The sequence below is a fragment of the Narcine bancroftii genome, chromosome 4 (genome assembly GCF_036971445.1).
Source record: "Narcine bancroftii isolate sNarBan1 chromosome 4, sNarBan1.hap1, whole genome shotgun sequence".
In the NCBI taxonomy this organism is placed as follows: Eukaryota; Metazoa; Chordata; class Chondrichthyes; order Torpediniformes; family Narcinidae; genus Narcine; species Narcine bancroftii.
The window spans coordinates 263317573-263338227 of NC_091472.1; the positions used below are offsets into that span (position 1 = coordinate 263317573).

Sequence of the window (20655 nt, forward strand, 5' to 3'; positions counted from 1 at the left end):
CACCCCCTCGTTGTTGATTGCAAACCCAAGGTATGTTACTGAGGGGCGCATGAAAACACATTTGTCCTTTTGTAATCGTATATTAGCCTGTTGTAGTCTGGTCAAAACCTTTTCAAGGTTTTGTAAGTGTTCACTGTTGTTTTGGCCCATGATGATGATATCTAGGCAACACCCAACTGAGAGTCCATGTAGTAATTTGTCCATCGTTGCTTGAAAAATCACAGGTGTTGCTGAAATTCCGTAAGGCAGGTGTGTAAGTGAATAGTCCCAGATGGGGATTTTGCCACAAATTTGGTTTTGTGATTTTTTTTTTTTGCCCTCTGTTTAGCGCTTAGAACAATTCTGCCTTGGGATTGGGTGTTCAGGTATTATGAGTGATGGATTGATGGTGATTTTGTAATTTCAACATTTGCTTTTCGTACAGGTCCAATGGGCACTTGCACAATCACTGTATTTGTTCCAAAATGCCGTCATGTTTTAGTCTGTTTAATTCAGCCTCAAATTTTTCCTTTCATAGCCAATGGGACTGTTCTTCCTTGGAAGAATTTTGGTTCTGCATTATCTTCTACTTACAGTTTACCTTGAACGCCTTTGATTTTTTTCCAATTCTTGTTGGAAAACCGTTGCATGGTTGTTGAAGATTTGGTCGATTTCTGGCTGGGAGGTATCCGTGTGGTTTACATTTAGTATTGAACTGATTTCCAGCTAGTCCAGGGGAATGTGTTGTAGCCAGTTTCTTCAAAAGAGTGCTAGTCCCTGGGTATTTACGATGTAGAGAGAGAGTGTTTTGGTTGTTGCTGTTTGTATTGCACTTCAACTGTACATTTTCCAAACACTTTGATTCTGTCTCCTGTAACTGATCTTAGTTATTTCAGTTGTTTTTACCGGGATGCATGGTAGCAAGCATTCCTTTAGATGTAATGGCATTTGGGACACCTCTGCCCCTGTGTCTAACTCCATCTTCAGAGGGTGTCCGTTTATTTTTAGCTGTATAAACATTGCTGTGTTTCTTCCGTTTATTCCTCGGATGTGCAATATCTAAGGAGCTGAAATTTCAGGAGCTTGAAGGTCTTCATTTTTGCTAGGTTGCCTCTCTCACTGCAATTGTTTTGACTTTAGCTGCCTGTTTATTTGCAGGCCACCTGCACTTCAGAAGCGAACATTTAGCCTTGATAAGTCCTTCTGTTTCACAATGGTTGCATTTAGAATTTTTGAAGAAGTTTCTGGTCGGTGGTTGTATTTCCCAAAGCAGAAGCATTGTTGGCAGGAAGACCTCCCGACCAGTAGCTCTGGTTGATCCACATCCAAATTTTTATCTGCCATTTCAGAGCTGGAGGCAGTTCTGTATGCAATCTGTAGCGTAACGTCTTGATCCATTCCTAATAATTTTTACGTTGCTTGCCGGTTTGCCAGCCCCATCCCTAATCTGTCTTGCAGTGCTTGATTTAGAAACTGCTCGAAATGACAGTGCTCCGCCAGTTTGCGCAATGATGCCAAATATTTAGTTACTGTTTCTCCTGGTCCTTGTCTCCTTTCATAGAATTGTTGCCTTTCTGTCATAACTGGTGGTTTGGGGCTTAAATGGTTCCTTAGAGTTGTGCATAATTCAGGAGGTTGAATATTTTGCTGCCCATTATACTGAGGAAGAGGGCATGTTTGTGGTTTATTGGACCTTCCACAGTATTGTGGGCTACACAGTTGTGGTTAAACCTTTTTTCTTTTTCTTTGACTTGGCTTCGCAGACAAAGATTTATGGAGGGGTAATGTCCACGTCAGCTGCAGGCTCGTTTGTGGCTGACAAGTCCGATGCGGGACAGGCAGACATGGTTGCAGCGGTTGCAAGGGAAAATTGGTTGGTTGGGGTTGGGTTTTTCCTCCTTTGTCTTTTGTCAGTGAGGTGGGCTCTGCGGTCTTCTTCAAAGGAGGTTGCTGCCCGCCGAATTGTGAGGTGCCAAGATGCACAGTTTGAGGCAATATCAGCCCACTGGCGGTGATCAATGTAGCAGGCACCAAGAGCTTTCTTTAGGCAGCCCTTGTACCTCTTCTTTGGTGCACCTCTGTCTCGGTGGCCAGTGGAGAGCTCGCCATATAACACGATCTTGGGAAAGCGATGGTCCTTCATTCTGGAGACGTGACCTACCCAGCGCAGTTTGATCTTCAGTAGCGTGGATTCGATGCTGTCGGCCTCTGCCATCTCGAGTTCTTCGATGTTGGAGATGAAGTCGCGTGGGGATATAGGCTGCGTTTTAAAGACCCTGCCTCATGTGGGTGCCCTTGATGGAGTGAAGTTTGGTGCTTAGTGTTGAATATAAGCCCACCCTCTGCTGGACATCATGATGTCCACATATACAACCTTGTGTGCCAGTAGCCATGTGAGTCTAATAGAAGTAAAGGAATAGAAAGCATTACATTTCCGAGTCTTAATTGTGTGAGTGCATCCACAACAGTGGCGACGAGGAACAAAACAAACCCAACACACACTCCATGCACAAACCTGAGAAAGAAAACAACAGAAGGTAGAAAACAACTACCCAGCAATCCCAACAAATTTTCGCCAAAATATCAAGGTGAAAAAGTGAACGTGCGCCAAGATGGTAGAGGGAAAGTTCGGGGAATTCAACAAAGTAGAAGAAAGTTGGGATAATTACTCCCACCCACACTAATCTCACCTGCCTGTATTTGGCCCATATCCATGTACCTGTGCAATCTGTTTCTTTGTCCATATTCTATCTATTCCTGAGCGATAACCATTTACCTTTCAAGCACCAAAGCCTGGTGAACTTCATAAACGTTAAATTCTGTGCACAGTATAAGAATTGCCTGCAACCAGTGAATTTGGAGGAATGAGAAGTGAGATTGGAATGTGAACCAAATAACTTTTCTGAACTTAAACACACATTACATACACGTGCGCTTAGAATAAGAAGGGGGTTAAGTAAGTCAATACTGATAAATTAAAGTTTGATTCTATTTTCATGTTTAAAGATAATTAAAAGCATCTTTTGTTTAAGTAACCATTTGTCTTGGTGACTATCTATTGCTGCTGGGTTTTGGGATCCTCTGGGCTCATAACAGTCGCTTCTGAATATATCCCCTTGCCTTTTATTTGAACAAGGTTGCAATTTACTCTTTCATGGTCATCTGAGGAGATCCAGTTTTCTTGCTAACCACAATCTGCCAGATGAATTCAGTGGGTCATGCACCATCCGCGAGGCGGTGGGGAAGAATGGTTGATGTTTTGTCGCTCATGAAACATCAACCACTCTCTTTCTCTCACTGATGTATCTTGAGTTCATCCAGAAATTGTGTTTAGCTTCAGATTACAGCAGCTGCTGTCTCTTGTATGTCTTCAATTTCCCTCCCTATCCTCCACATGAGATGGTACCTTCACTGAAGTCAAAAGAGCTGTTTAAAGCCCTCACATCATTTGATCTTCCTGGTCAAACTTTGTTTCCAGTCTGCCTAAGTTAGAATTGTTCTCATTACACTGAAATTGACTATTTTTATCTTGGGGTTGTGAGCAGAGTTCCCTTAGCTATTCTAATCCTTGTATTGTGGTTACGGTTTCTAGCATGTATCTCGTGCCTCCATTTGGTCTGTGAAGAACCAAAACCATCAATACCCACTTCCTTGTGGGCCAGAAATGTATTTATCAAGAATGTTCTCCTCAACATTTCCCTCTTTTTACCCTTAGTCATTGCTATTTCAATTTCCCAGAAATGTGTTTCTAAGTGGCCTTGCCACTAATTGGGGAAGAAAAAAGTAGTGCAATTTCAACTTTTTTTCCCTCTGTTAAAGAATGATTGTGTTTGGAGTGATTGAAAAGGAACATCTAAATTTAATAGCATATAGAAACCAACGCATGAGAGAATGAAAGGAGTTGGTATTCAGAGGGAGCCATTGTTTGCACAAATTACAATATTAACATGCAAGCATTTAAAAATAATAGAATATTGCCATTTACAAGAACAAAGAAGTCATAGAGGTTTGGAGTACCATGTAGAGATTCAGTGCCCTACTAATGAAGGATGTACTATAAAACAGCACCTATGGGAATTGGTAGATGCCAGAGAAGTGAATTTTCCGTTGCTTGAGATTGTTTTGCAAAGATTGGCAAACTGACCACTGGGGGTGCCAATTTTAAACTTTCATATTTTTGTTTTACCAGTTGCTTGAATCAGATGATGGGGATTTTACTAAGGAGTGCTAGAAAATTCATCAGATTGGTTCCTGGTGTTGGGATATTGATCTATGAAAATAAATCAAGGAAATAAGGCGTGAAGTGTCAAATTTTTTTGAAAATGAGAGGTGATCTCCTACAACATACAAAATTCTTGCTTGAGGTGGACAGGGGACCATTTTTTCTTGGATGGGTTATCTAAAATGGAATCCCAGTTCCAAAATAAGAGGTTGGCCATTGAAGACAGTTATGAAGAGCTTCCATTACTTGCAGGTTAATGAATCTTTGGAATTTTTTTACAATGGCCTATGGAGAGTTGGTCACTGAATATATTTTGAGGCAGAGATCAATAAATTCCTGGATATTAAGAGATTTGAGGAAATGAAATTAGCACAGTGAAGAAGTACTGATGTAATATGTCAGTCATGATATCGCTGGCAGATAAAGCATAAGTCACTAAACAGCTTATTCCTGCTTTGATTTTGTGTTGTTTTGTTTAAAATATAGATTTAAATTTAAAAAAAAATAGCTGCAAGGCCATTCAGCTTTTCAGTCTGTACCACCATTCAATATGATCATGGCAGATCATACTATCTCAGAATCCTATTCTTGCTTTCTCTCCATTTCTTCTGAGCCCTTTAACCATTGGGGCCCTTTTCCATTTATCTCACAACTGGCTTCGACTTTCTGTGGGAGGGAGTTCCACAAGTTTACATCTCTTGAGTGAAGAGGTTCCTCCTCATCTCCATCCTAATGGCTTGCTCCTTACCCTTAATTGTAATCTCTTGATCTAGGAAGTGTATATATTCAGAAAAGATGTTTGATTTACTGTAAACTAATTTCCTCAGTGTTTTGTGCTGTTTTTGCACAACTATATAAAAACTGAGCCAATTTGTTCAATTTCCTATAACATTGCTCATTATTTTGATTTATTGTCAGAGTACATACAATCCTGCAATTCTTTTTGCTGTGAACCGAAAAGACCCCTAATTTACAGGATTAATTCAGTTACCTGATTCCTTTGTGCCTTTTTAAAGGTCTTTACACTTTAACAGAAAAACAAAGCTGAAGGAGAGAATTCTTTTCATTTAAGTTCACAAAAGGAGTTAAAGTGTCACGATTCCGAAACTGCTTTTATTCCTGGATTTGTCAATAATTGAGACAAATGTCCTGCAATTATTTCTTAATGGTGCATTTCAGAAGAATCTGGGGTCCTTTTAAAAGTACTTAACTTTCAATGCTTTCTTTTTTGCAGCCAAATGGTATTGTTCCTCATGACAATCTGGTTCTGATAAGAATGAGAGCAGATGAGAATGGGAGATTTGGTTTCAATGTTAAGGTAATGCACCTTGTATTTATAATATGCTTAACTTCTAAAATGTATATTTTTCAGGGCTTTTTTTGCATATGAGTTATTGGCATTAAAAACAATATTACTTGGAGAGCTACAAGGTTGAAAGATAGTTTAAAAAAAACATTTACGACAGAGACTGACTGATGAGCAATCTCTAGTAAACACATTTGATCCTGTCCAAAGGAGATTAAAAAGTAAGGTGCCTGCAGGGAAGCATCAACAAGAATAACAAACATTTTTGCCACTTTGTTTGCCATGGGTGAAATACAAGATGTTTGGAGGCTGACAAATATGACTTTATTCAAGAAGGATAGATGGATAGCCAAAAGATCACAAGCCAGTGAGTTGTGCATAAGATATAGTAGCGGGAGTTGGCCACCCAGCCCGTTGAACATTCAGCGCCATTCAATGAGATCATGGTTGATCTGATGTAGGGCTTATCTTCACCTACTTGTCTTTTCCCCATATCCTTTACTTCCCCTCCTATGTAAAAATATATCCAATCTTGTTTTAAATATATTTACTGAGGTGGCTTGTACTGTTTCAGTGTGCATCGAATTCCATAGATTCACCACCCTCTGGGAAAAGCAGTTCCTCCTCATCTCTGTCCTAAATTTACTACCTTGAAACTTGAGGCTATGTCCCTTAGTTCTGCTCTCCTCCACCAACTTTCCTACCTCTATTTTGCTTATGCCTTTCATAATTTTATTATTTCTACAAGATTCCCTCTCATTCTTCTAAATTCCAGTGAGTACAGTCCCAGGCCACTTAATCTCTCCTCACAGGCTAACCCCCTAAAGTCTGGGATCAACCTGGTGAACCTCCTCTGCACTGCCTCCAAATCCAATACATCCTTCCTGTAGTAAGGTGACAAAAACTGTATGTAGTACTCCAGATGCAGCCTCCCCAGTACCTTGAACAGTTGCAGCATAACCTCCTTGTTCCTAAATTCAAACCACATTGCAATGAAGGCCAACATTCCTTTTGCCTCCTTGATAGTCTACTGGATCTGCATACCAACATTTTGCAATTCATGCACAAGCATTCCTAAGTCCTTCTGTACCACAGCATGCAGAAATTGCTTGCCATTTAAGTAATCTGATCTTCGAATTTTCTTTCCAAAATGGATAACTTCACATTTACCAACATTGTACTCCATCTGCCAACCCTTGCCCATTCACTTAACCTATCTATATCTCTCTGTATTCTCTGCACAATCTGCTTTTCCACTCAATGTAGTGTCAACAGCAAACTTAAATACTCTTGTCACTCTGTCCCTTCTTCCAGATCATTAATGTATATGATGAACATTTGCAAACTCAGCACCAAGTCTTGCGGCACCGCGCTCACCACTGCCAATCAGAAAAACACCCCTGTATCTCAACTCTACTTTCTATTGGTTTACCAATTCTCTAGCCATGCTAATACATCAACCCCAACTCTATGCATCCTTGTGTACAAGTCTTTTATGCGGCACCTTATTGAATGCATTGATGGTAGGAAAACCATTGGGGGAGAGATTATTCTATTTGTATCTTTATTTGAAATGGTAGGAATTGATGAAGAGTCAGCTTAGCTTTGTTATGAGAAATCTTATCCAATACAAATTTCATTGCATTTTTTGAGGGGGTAACTGAGAAGACTGAAGCTTGTATGGGCTTAAGATTTTTGACAAGGTCATGCACAGGAGGCTGGTCCAAAATTTGAAGATAATCTAGCGAATTGGATTAAAAATTGGCCTGCTGATGGGAGATAAGTGGTGATGGAAGGATTTTTTTTTTGGATGTCTGACAGTTTATAATGTACATTCATAATTTGAATGTAGAACGTACAATTAGTACACACATAATTTGAATGTTAATGGTATCATGAGGAAGGTTGTTGAAGACTACAGCAGGATATAGGTTGGATGGAAAGTTGGCAGGTAGTTTGTGCAAAGTGGTGCATTTTTGGAAATCAAGAAATAGGACTTGTAAATGGAAGGGGACTAAGAAATGTTAATGAACATGGGGATCTTGGGGTTCAAGCCCTTGGTTCCTTGAAAGCAGCAGTAAAAACATGCTGAAGGGATTTAGGATTTCCTCATACCTTGAAGAAGGGCTCAGTGTTTTAATGGCTCTTGGCAATGTATTCTATCACTTGGTGCTAAATAGCTCCATGTTAAAAATGTACACTTCACTAATACTTGCTCTAATTCATTTTGATAGGGAGGTGTTGATCAGAAAATGCCAGTAATAGTATCACGAGTAGCACCTGGAACACCAGTAAGTGACTCTGTTTAGTTCAGCAGTAATTTAGGATGGACAATAAATGATAGTTGCCAATAATAGTCACGTGCCAAGAATCATGAATTTGGTATTTTTCATGGATATCAAATTCAGACCTTAACACAGATGAAGAAGTGTGCCATGTAACTTTTCAGAGTCCTCTGCTTCATTGTTAAATAAAAAATAAATATATTTCCTCTTAATCTCAGTAAAATGTTGGGGTAGAATTCTAGTTTTTATTTCTGGACCGAGATGCAAAGATTCTATTCAACCAAGTCATCTGGGGAATTTAAATTCACTTGAATAAATGTGGAATAAAAAGCTAATGTTAGTAACAATGACCATTAAATTTCCTTGTTTTTTTAAAATAAAATGATTCATTCACTTTGAGGCAAGATATCTACCTCCTTCACCTTCCCTGGCCTGAATATAACAGCAGTGTGATCCTCTCTTAATTAATCTTTGAAATTGGTTCATCAAGTGATATCAACCTGCAAAACATAACAATTGTGATATTAACCATAATTTATCCATTATCCTTTGGTTACTTGATACTTGATTGGGTGGGGGTAGAAATCAACTCCGAAACTTCAAAATATTCAGATAAAGGTAGCTTTGGGGCATCTTGATCATTTGAAAATGTTGTTTAAACAGTTGTTAAACTCACCATAAACTTTAGAAAATGGTCCAAAACTTCTAAATGTAGTGCAAAACAAACAGCAGATGCTGGAAATCTAAATAAACCAAGAAATGCACAGCAGGTCCAACTGCACCGAGTGATCTCTGAGATCCATGATTCCTGTCTGACGTGTTTCCAGCATTTTCTGCTTTCATTTTAAAGTACAATGATTACCTAAAAACTACTCTCTTCCACGCAATTCTTTCCATCCCCTCCTCAAATCAATAATTAGAAGCTGAGGAATCCAATATCAGGTTCTAGTTCGTTAATTTGTCTATGCATGAATTTTACTGAAATTAAATCTAGCGCGCAAGTTTGTTGTTGTTGAATATAGTGATTTTAATTGACAAGAATGGCTATAAATGTTTGTTATCTTTAATTTCAATGCATAGGCTGACACTTGTGTTCCTCGGCTCAATGAGGGTGATCAGGTGGTACTGATTAATGGAAGGGATATATCAGAATATACACATGACCAAGTTGTTGCATTCATCAAAGCCAGCTGTGAGATTCGTTCTGAAGAATTATTATTATTAGTTCGGCCAAATGGTAAGTGCAGTGTTTCAAACATGCAAGTGAAGCTTTTCAAGCAGCAAAATAATTGAGGTTCAAAAGATTTTTTAAATGTTTGCCATATATGAGCTTTCTGAACACTATTTCTACAAAATAGTATTATTTTCATTCAGTGATTCTGTGAAATTTATTTTCTCAGCTGTTTATGACGTTGTGGAAGAGAAGGCAGAAAGTGAACCTGATTTTCAGTATATTCCAGAGAAGTCGCCTTTGGATGTAACCCACCAGGATGACGATGCCTTAAGGGAGTCCATGATACATTTACGGGATAGTCTGGAGACTGGAATGATTCTTGCACAGTTTGATGTAAGAAATATTTTCAGCCTGAAAGTGCATAAGTTTATTTAAACATTTTTATGGACTTGATATGTAATATAGACTGCATGCAGATTATATAGCAATATTTGACAATGTGACGATAATGTTTTCTAATGAGGTAAGTTGGTCATTAATGTAGCATAGGAGAAGATCATTTGATCTATTTGCCTTTGCTGGTTATTATTTAATCTAACTTGTCTTAACCCTCTGAATTTTCTGCTTCCACCTTTTTTGTGAATTTAAAATCATAACAAAAAGTGAATAAGGATAGAACATTACAGCACAGAAAATGGTCTCCTCGGCCTTTCCCATCTGTATTGAACTATTATTCTGTCTAGTCCCACTGACCTGCACCCAGTCCATAGCCCTCCATGCCACTCACATCCATATAACTGTCCAAATTTTTCTTAAATGTGAAAATGGAGCCCGGATTCACCACTTCAGCTGGCAACTTGTTCCACGCACCCACTATTCTATGTGAAGAAGTTCCTCCTTAATTTTTCCCCTTTCACCCTTTACCAATGTCCTCTGGTTTGTATCTCACCTAACCTCAATGGAAAAAAACCTACTTGCATCTACTCTATCCAAACCACTCATAATTTGTATACCTCTATCAAATCTTCCCTCATTATTCTTCACTCCAGGATAAAGAGTCCTCACCTGTTTAAACCTTCCCTGAAACTTGGTTCCTGAGGTCCAGGCAACACCCTAATGAATCTTGTCTGCACTCTTCCAATCTTACTGATATCTTTACAAACCACAGAAAACTTACACACAGAAAGCAGACCATTTAGCCCTTCTAGTCTGTTCTGAAACATCATTCCTCTAGTCCCACTGATTTGCACCCATTCTATAACCGTTCAAACCACTCCCATTCAAATACCTATCCAATTCATTCTTAAAACTTGAGAGTGAGCCCTTATTTACCATGTCAGATGGTAGCTCGTTTCAAACTCCCACCACTCCCTAAGTGAAGTTCCCATCTAATGTTTCCCCCTAAACCTTTGACTCTAAAGCCTTATCCTCTCATATTTCTCTCTCATCAATTTAAGTGAAAAGAGCCTAATCGCATTTACTCTGTCTATTCCCCTTATAATTTTGTAAACCTCTATCAAATCTCCCCTCATTCTTCTACGTTCTATGGAATATAGTCCCAACCTGTTTAATCTTTCCCTGTAACTCAACTCCGGCAACATCCTAATAAATTTTCTCTGCACTCTTTCAATCTTACTGGTATTTTTCATGTAGTTTGGCGACCAGAACTGCACACGATACTCCATAACATCCCAACTCCTGTACACAATACTTTGATTTATGAAAGACAAGATGCCAAAAACTTTCTTTACAATGCCACTTTCTGGAAATTATCTATCTGTATTCCCAGATCCCTTTGTTCCTCCGCACTCCTCAGTGCTCTGCTGTTACCTACCAGACCAGCTGCAATAGAAATTCACTAAGACAATGGTATCTTCAAAACAATAATTTTATTAAAAACTATTAATAACATAACACTACTTAACTCTAACTTAGCCCCACTATACGCAGATGTGTGTGTGTGTGACCAGTCTCAAAACCATTACACTTGAAGCAGTATTATAAAAATAAGCCATTTTTAAAGTTCAGTTTTGTGTTGTAACTCAGATTCTTTAAATTGTTGCTCAAAAGTAATTATGGAGTAGGTGTGAGGCCTCAGACTTATTAGAACACAAAATTTTTGTTGAGTTGTTTTCAGAGAATTGATTCTTCACACAAATAACTTGCCACTCTTGCATGGAGGCTTCAGAACCTGTTTTCTTTCCAAAATGCAACACTTTGCGTTTGTCTCCATTAAATCCATCTTCATTTTTCCAGCTGGTCCAGATCTCTCTGCAAGCTTTGAAAGCCTTTCTCACTGTCCACAATGCCTCCAATCCAATTGACAACATAAAAGATATCTTGTATAGTAAACAATGGTTCCAGCCTGATCCCACCACTAGTCACAGGCCTCCAGTCTGAGAAGCCATCATCTATGCTTTTTTTTTAAACATCGAACTTGCAATTTTTTTTCCCGTTCTGAAGAGTCTCCCTACCTTCTGGAGTGGCTGTTCACACAAAACTCCAAATATCTGTATCACACCACGAGTTTCGATAGAATACCTGCAGTGCAGTATTTACGTAGGCTGGACGTGGGATGCCACACATCGACTGTGATGTATAATCTTTGGGCGACATCGCCGATGACGTGAATCATCAGTGTCCAAACTATCCAGCAGACAGAAGAGCGCTGCAACATCGTGTGCTTTATGCATCATTGCAAGTCATCAATTCATCCTATTCATTAGCCTGTTGCTGTGGATTGCATGCAGTTCACTTCAGACTGGACGTTCTGGTTTGTAAAAAAAAAGAGGTGGAAGAGGTAAAATTTTGGAATGGGTATTCCCTTTATGATCCTTTTACACAGACTCTTTTCTGGAAATTTAAATGCTGAACTTCCAGTTGGATTGGCTGAAATATTCACTGAAGATCTTGCCATTTAGAATAAGCAAGTTGCTCCTTGTATGCACAAACAACTTTATTCTTGGATCAGAATAGTCAATGTGAATTAGGTTCATCTTGCTCTTGATGGTCCATGCCAACTTTTTAAGAAAAGCTTTTTTTTAAATTCTTAGCAACTGTACAGAAAGAAGCCTGGTATGACGATGTCATGTGCCAAGTTACCTCACAATATTTCCAAAAACAGATACAGAGACATCTCACCTTGTAAGTAAAGCTCTTAATTGTATGGCAATAGACAACAAAAAATTAATTTTATAATCTGAGGGCAAAGGGGTTCTGTTATAAGCTCATTAATGTCTTGCAGAATTTGGTCACATCATGGCTAATGCAAGAAATGTTTATGCAAGGGAAGTTCATTCTTTTGAGCGAATTTCTAGGAAATACTTAAATTAGAAACTTCTAAGGTTTCAGATTTATAGTCAGAGTACATGTATGACATATGTAGCCCTGAGGTTCGTTTTCCTGCAAGCCAGCCAGAATTACCACTTATTGGTAGTGCAAAAAAAACTCAACATACACAAGTAAACAAAAAAGAAATTAAACAAATTGTGCAATACATAGAGGGGAATCAAATCAATTAAGTGCAAAAGTTAAGAGTCCCTGATTAAATTTGTTGAGGAGTCCAATGGTAGAGAAGTAGCAGCTGTTCCTGAACCTTGTGTGGTGAGTCTTGTGGCACCTGATCTCTTTCCTGATGGTAGCATGAGAACAGAGCATGTGCTAGATGATGTGGGTCCTTGATGATTGCTGCTCCATGGCAGTGACGCCTATTCTCGATGATAAGGAGAGTCTTACCTGTGATGTCTTGGGCTGTGTCCACTACCTTTTGCAGGGCTTTACACTCAGGGGTATTGATGTCTCCCATACCAGACCATGATGCAGCCGGTCAGTGATGTTTCTTCCATTAAATATTTCATCGTACAAATATATGGTACAGTGGCGACCCACGACTTTGCTGTGTCGAACTGGCCTCGCTGGTTACGCACGATCAGCGGGGCAGTCACAGCAAAGATGGCAGTGCGCACCCTTCTCTTCCGCCCTAAAGTATTGTTTCAGTCAAGAGAAGAGGTGTTCAGCCTTAATCTGACTTCTGGTTTACCTTTTGTCTCTCAGTCTCTCAACACCTAATGGGTGTTGGTTGTAAGGTATTTGCAATCCAGATTCTTGGAGAACTGCGAGGAGATGTACTCTGTTTCTGTAGACCATTTCCCCTCCTATTCCTTCTGTTGTCTTCCAATGAACGATGCAATGACCCACAGCCCATTCTGGGTCAGACCCATTTTGGCCATCTTCATTCCATTGTGGATAGAGTAAAACACAAAAGTCTGCAGACACCATGGTTAAGTATAAACACAATGCTGGAGAAACTCAGCAGGTCAAAAAACGTACTTTATAGAGCAAAGATAAAGATACATAACTAGCGTTCCAGGATTGAGCCCTTCAAAACAGGAGGGATGCCCTCCCTCCCTTATCCCTCTTCCCTTTGGGACGGTGCTCCTACCCCTCCCTACCACACCCCCTCCAAAAAAAAACCCTTTGACCCTTTTTTCAGGCACCTGTCAATATTTTTCTATATTGATCAAGGCTGAAGTGTGAAGCATTGGTTATGTTTCTTTATCTTTGCCATTGTGAATGGACTTGGTAATTACCACATCTTTCTACAGTTGTTTTACATTGCAGTTAACATAGAATATAGAAATCTACAGCTCAGTGCAAGCCTTTTGCCCCACAGTGTTGTGCCAATCTAATAGCCTACTCCAACTGCCAAGAATGTCCATGCTTCATAACTATGCATTTTTCTCTGATCCATGTACCTATCTAACAGTCTCTTAAAAGATCCTATTATACCTTCACCACCATTCCCAGCACCAACCACTCGGTGTGGAAAAACCTGTCTCTTATATTCCCCCTTTACTTGTTCCCAAGCTCCTTAAAACTATGCCACCTGGTGTTACCCATTTCAGCCCTGGGAAAAAGCCTGTGACTTCTTTCATCTTGTACACCTCTGTCAGCTCACTCCTCAACCTCTGTCCCAAGGAGAAAACACCAAGTTCACTCAACCTATCCTCAGAAGGCATACTCTCCAATCCTTGTAAATCTCCTCTGCACTCTCTCTCTCTCCAGATTCCATATATTTCCCTTAGTGACCAGAAATGAACACATTATTGCAAGTGGGGGTCTAACAAAGGTCTTGTATAGCTGTAAAATTACCTTGTGGCTCTTGAGCTCAATCCTACCATTAATGAAGGCCACCTTCTGAACAGGACTATCAACCTGTGTAGCAGTTTTGAGTGTCCTATAGATATGAACACCAAGGTCTCAGTTCTTCCACACTGTTCAGACTCCTCCCTTCAAATTTGTCCTACCAAATGAACTGCTTCACACTTTTCTGGGTTAAACTCCATCTGTCACTTCCTAGCCCAGCTCTGCATCCTATCAGTGACCCTCTGTAACCTCTGATAACCCTCCAGACTATCCACAGCACCACCAACCCTCACGTCATTCTAGTTATTGTTACTGAGTCAGTCTAATGTAGAAGAGCGTGGAATTCATTGCTTTGGAGCTCACACAAACTCTTCATGTCGGCTAAATGACCAGACACCATTACTTGTGCCTGTCTTGATCTAGATCTCTTCACATTAATCACATTTATGTGTAATCATGTCCAGATTTTGGTGAAAACAGAACAGAATTCAGCCACCTGCATTTGATCCCACCACCAGACACATCTTCCCCATCCTCTCTGCCATCCTTAGGGATTGTTCTCCGAAACTTGTTCGTCCACCATTCCCTTCCACCAATTGCCCCCTTGGTGCCTACTCCTGTGACCACAAAAGAGTGGTGCACTTGCACCTGCACCTCCTTCCTCACCACCTTTTGGGCAGATCAAACAGTTTGTCCAAGTGTAGGGGTCATTTGCTGCATCTGAAGGTCCTGATGCGATCTCTACATGCGGGGAGACTGAATCCAGATTGGGGACTGCATTGTTGAGCACCTTTTACTTTGTCCACTGTAATAGCAAGGAACTCCCCAATTGCCACACTGACATGTTTGTCCATGGCCTCGTATACTGCCAAGTTGAGCCCACACATAAATTGGAGGAATAATGCCTTTTATTCTATCTCAGCAGTCTCCAACCAATCGATATTAATATCAACTTCCAATTTTTGGTATCCTTCTCCCTCCAGTTTTCTTTCTTTCATCCTTCTGACTCCCTCCAGGTTGCCATCCCTTTTCTCTTATCAGAGAGCATCCTGTAATGGAGGATTTAGACTAGCTTATGAAAGAATGGATGCAGTTGCATCAGAAGACATAATCTAAATTCCACCATGAGGCCCAGAGATGCAGTTGTCTTTTGTTGGTCGCAGACTGTCAGGAGACCTTGAAGATAATTAAATCATTTGTTCAAAGAGATAAGATCTGAAGTAAACAACTTTTGGGTAATATAAGCCATGGACCCACTGCTGAAGTTTGAGACTTTCCAAGAGGTGGCAACATCTCTCAGCAAGAAGAAGAACTTCAAGATTCCAAAGCGACGTCCCGGTCAGGGGAGGTGGAGAAGCTGCTACCGGCGCCCCGACAAATGTGCAGTCGTTGCCTCGCTTCGGCAGTTGGGACCAGTCCAGGCTTTGATAAGTATAAGTGGGAAGGGCTTGCATATTGTAGTGTGAATTCAGCTTTAGATTTGGTATTAAAGCCTTGTATAAACTGAACTGCTCTCAGTGTGTGTGTGTGTGTCTATTTTCTTTCAGTAGCTCAAACACTGACCAATCTAAAATGAACAAAATGAGAGGTATAAGTTTACCCAAGACACATCCTTATCAGACCTTTCTCCCATCACCTTTCTGCACTTTCCTCTTCTTCCCCCTCCCATCTGTATCCACCCGATCACCTGATGAATTAGAACTGAAAACATTGAGGTTAATGCAATTTTGACACTTGGAACTCGTGTTAAGAAATTGCCCTGCTGTAATTTCAATCACTTATTATTGGTTTAAACAAACTGTTCATTAAAAATGACATGGAGGAATCCTACAATGAGTGATGGATAGCTCATACTTGAACTGTAAAGTTATAATTGATTAAATCCTTAACTAGTCAGTAATGAAGCAAATATAATGACTGCAGAAAGTTTTAATTGTGGGTGCTTTAAATAAGTAAAGAGTGAAATTAGCAACTGTCTAAATATGCCATTGTTTGAATTTATCAACTTTTTTTTGTAGATGATGCAACACGGGTTATTCTAAAGGGTACAGATGACTACATCAATGCAAATTATATAAATGTGAGTGTTGGTATCCTTTGGAAATTGTCTTCTATTATAACAATCAGCTCTTTGTGAGAAGCTACAGTAAAACCCCTGGCATTCAGCACTTATGGGGATTGGTAGATGCCAGATAAGTATATTTTCTGGTTGCTTGAGATTGCACGGTTGCATAGATTGGCTAATGGTGAGGTGCACCAAATTTAAACTTGCATAGTTTTACCTATTTATTTTCCTTTTTTTTTGCCAGTTGTTTGAATTCTGGATACCAGAAGTTTTACTGTGTATATATAAAGCCTATGGAGTAGCACATTTGCCATTAATATAGGATTTCAACAATTTGTCCATAAATTGCAAAAAAAATGCTTTGCAGCACTCCCATCAAGTAGTATTATTTTGTAACTTGTTACTTTGCTGCATGATGAGTATTAGCTTTTGTTAGATTTGTTTTTTGTTTTAATTTTGATCTACACCTTGGTACCAGCCATGTGTACTTTGTCTTATAAGTTTAGGAAAAAAACTGGAGAGAGTATTAAAAAACTTTCTATTGGAGTAGTTTAAAATCATGAGTAAAACACAAAAGTCTGCAGATGCCATAATTGAAATAAAAATGCAACGAGCATTTTCAATCATTTTAAATTAAAAACACAATGCTGGAAAAACTCACCAGGTCAAAAAGCGTACTTTTTATAGCAAATATACATAACCAACATTTGGGATTTTATTGTTAAAAATGTCTGTTTAGCTAATGTAATTTGTTGACAAAGCCTGCCATCTTTGTTCTACCTGCTCAAAGTGTAATGCTGGACCCACTAAAATGGACACTTTTCTGCCTCAGGATCAATTAATGAACAATAATATTGAATATCTGTCAACATGTAAATGTTAAAAAGTGTCACAGGCATGGACGAGCATCAACAGTAGTTATTTAGGCTGAATACCCAACATGAATGTTGCCCAAATGTTTTCTTCGTGAGTTGCTCCATTATTTGGATTCTTTGAGTACAAGCCGAGTTTAAGATGCACAGTTAATTTGGCCAAATGGTAGGAGCTGTATTAATGAATTTCATGATGATCCATGAATGGAATACTGCCACCTCTTCAGTGCATTAATTTGTGAATTGGATTGAATTCTAGACAATTGGACAAGAGAATATTTGAATTAAGGAAACAGAACTGAAAATGCCTTTTTTCTGTATTTGCAAAATAAGTTCTATTTGTTTATTTGGTTTTCATTGTCAATTCTTATTGGCTTGTTCAAATCTCCCATTTTTTCAGGTGTGGTTACTTCTCAAATTTAATACGCACAAGCTGTCCAAGCACACGCTGCCAGCTGGTATCTGCTTCAAGTTAGAAGCTGTTATCTTGAAATTGAAGATGCAGTTTGATTTTCATTTTAAAAGTCTAGACTATTTAATAAAATTTGTGTTTTCACTCACATTCAAGGTTTTAACATTCTTTCATTCTAAAGGTGCCAATAATTTATGGTGTGACTTTGATTACATACCACCTTACCTTGTTTTTGCTGCAGCAGTGATCTTGATGCAGTTTTGTTGCAGTTGAATTGGACCAATTGCTGGGCTCTTTGAAGGCAGAGGTTGAAGATGTAAAATACAGTTTTTACTATTTATTGCACTGCTGGTCACTCATAGCAGGTGCATAATCAGGATAGAGATTTAACCTAGAAAATAAGCAACTAATCTTTTTAAACAAAATGCAGCTGATGCTGAAAACATGAATTGTCAAAAAAAAAATGTTGAAAGCAGTCAGCGGAACATCTATTGAGTTGTATAAGGATAGTGGAAATAATTATTCCGACCAATGACTGAGAAAGTTCATTTTTAACTTTCTAGCATTGTTTCCTATTCATCTTGGAAAATGATCAGGTGGTGGATTAGGACTGTTTGGATTAATTTCATTACAGAGAGAATGATGAACATTGAGATTAGATTCCAGGAAAGACTTGAATCTTTTGAACAATTTTTTCCAACTGGTATATAAAGAAGGATGTATGAACAAGCCTAACTCATCCAAAAATATTCCCTCAGAATTTTGTAGTGGATGAGCATCAAGACATAATGGAGGAACTCCATTCCTTTTTGTCTTGTATCAATGTTAGTGGAGGTAAAATTTGAAAGACCATCTCTGAATGTTGCTGACATTATATTACAATACAACTCTGATTCTCCAAAATCCTCATTTATCTGAAATTTTTTCGGAGCTAAACTGACTGGGGACCTCTGGCTCCCGGCACTGGCAGCAGTGCAGCAGACCTTGAGCCTTCAGGCAGGAGTGGGACCCTCTGGCTCCCGGCACGAACGGGGCCTCGGGTTTTGGGGGTGGGGGGGTAGTGCCGGTGATTGGCAGTGGCCAGCATTTTTTTGTGAGAATTAAATTTTATTTTAATGCTTTGAAAGCCTTACCTTGTTTGTTGTTTCAACACTGACAAGTGATTTGCTGTTGCTAGTGGGCTGTTTTTTAAAAATGACTGGTTCTCTGAAATGGGCCTAGTCCTAACCATTTTGGATAATCAAAGTTGTGCTGTACATTATGCATGGCCATACAGAATGTTTGTGCTTGAGTTACATAATTGGGTATCATTTTAAAATTGAATATTAAATAGCTGGATATCTTTCAATATTGCAACCAATCATTGTGAACATTAGAAAATCATTCTAAATCTTGGCTCTTAATATGACTTCATGAATATGTTCTTTAGTTTAGAAGTTTTGTTTGAATTTTGTCTACTGTGGATTAAAGTTTTTAATAGATTGGCTTTGTATGACACTGATAAAAATGCTTCCCCCATAAGATAATTTGACACCAGTGAAATAGTGTCAATTGCCTTGTGTTGTTCAACACAATGGAATTAAAAACCTTTATTGGTGGATAACATTGATATTGCTCCACCTTGGAGCTAGGATTAAAATCACACCATCCACAGAGCACAACGATGTAGAGGATATCTTGGTAATAGCTCTCAAATAATGATTTCTGCTGTTTTATTCTAAATTGAGAAATCTAAAGTTTAAATTATGAAAATAAAACTATTAGCATAAGCAAGTACTCTTCAAATAAAGAGAAAAAACAAGCTATAATTTGGTTGTTTTACATTTTTCCAGATGGAAATCCCTTCTTCCAGTATAATAAATCAATATATCGCTTGTCAGGGACCCTTACCCAATTCTTGTACAGATTTTTGGCAGATGACTTGGGAGCAAGGATCCTCTCTGGTGGTGATGCTAACCACTCAAGTAGAAAGAGGCAGAGTAAGTATGTTGAATGTATATTGTTTCTGCATAAAGGAAAATAATAATTTGTACAGTTTTTGGTTCTATGCATACAATTCACCCCCAGCCCCCCAAATCTGAGTGTCAATCTGATAATTATTGGGCATCAGATCAATTGAGTATAAATGCCTTTTATGCTGAATAGCATGTTCTTGTATATTCTGCACAAGCCATCTCGGTGCATATATACAATGTACATGATAACTCATTAACCTTGCCTATCTGTGGTCTCCTGCACTGTTGAGAGCCAATGCAAGCCTGAGAAATGATACATAATCTGTCTGAGCACACTGTAGCTTTGAGAACTGCTGGCAATTTTTTCTCTATTTCCATTCCTCTTTCCAATACTACTGCAAGTTAAGAGCTGTTATGTTCTAAATATTAATTTTTAAAAATTTAATTAATCATACAGCACCGTAACAGGCCAATTCCGCCCCATGAGTCCGTGCCACCTAAATTACATCCCATTAACCTCATCCTGGTACTTTTTTTGAAAGGTGGGAGGAAACCCACACAGACACAGGGAGAATGTGCAATCTTCTTCCTGATAAGGTTGGATTCAATCCAGGTGCGGTCCTGATCACTGGCACAGTAAAGGCATTGCACTAACCGCTATGCCAACCGTGCCACCCTTGTTTTCCTTCTTTTCTTTAACACCACTTAACCAACCCATGAACTTGATATGTTTGTAACCAATTATCAAACTAGTGGTATGCTATTGATGACATTCCCTTTGTCCCATTCCCCCGCCCACTCCACCTCACCTGTTGTGCAACATAGAACTCGTACTACTTCATCATTCTCTGATCTGACAAAGGTTCTTCAATTTGAAATGTCAACTTTTCCATATTTGTGTTTTTCCAGAAATGTGTTTGTTTTCCAAATTTCCAGATTTTAAAAAATTTCTATTTATAAATATTGAATCTCCCTCAAAAATCAGTTCCATTTGGTTTTGATGAACAATGTTATGATTCCAGGTACTAAATTTTGATTATTTAATGAGGCGGCACAGTGAGCTTAGCATTTAGGCACAATGGTGCTACAGAGCCAGTAGCTGGGGTTTGAATTCCATGCTGTTTGTATGTTCTTCCTTTGCATGGGATTCCTCTGGTGCTCCATTTTACTTCCACCTTTCAAATCTACTGGAGTTATAGATCAATTGGGTGTAATTGGGTATCATGGGCTGAAAGGGCCT

The 20655-nt window shown here is 39.0% G+C and overlaps 1 protein-coding gene across 6 annotated transcripts in view; it reads left to right on the top strand.

The window, feature by feature from the left end:
• The window catches only part of ptpn4a (protein tyrosine phosphatase non-receptor type 4a), a 201329-nt gene that overhangs the window by 139036 nt on the left and 41638 nt on the right, over positions 1-20655 (top strand). For all 6 annotated transcript variants that reach the window (XR_011356614.1, XR_011356617.1, XR_011356616.1 and 3 more), the window contains exons 18-24: positions 5436-5519; positions 7742-7798; positions 8873-9029; positions 9193-9359; positions 12020-12110; positions 16130-16191; positions 19293-19439. Coding sequence is in view for 1 of the 6 variants with exons in the window: in XM_069934869.1 (XP_069790970.1) it covers positions 5436-5519; positions 7742-7798; positions 8873-9029; positions 9193-9359; positions 12020-12110; positions 16130-16191; positions 19293-19439 (765 nt within the window). In the remaining 5 variants the exon portion in view is untranslated. The remainder of the gene's footprint in view (positions 1-5435; positions 5520-7741; positions 7799-8872; positions 9030-9192; positions 9360-12019; positions 12111-16129; positions 16192-19292; positions 19440-20655) is intronic.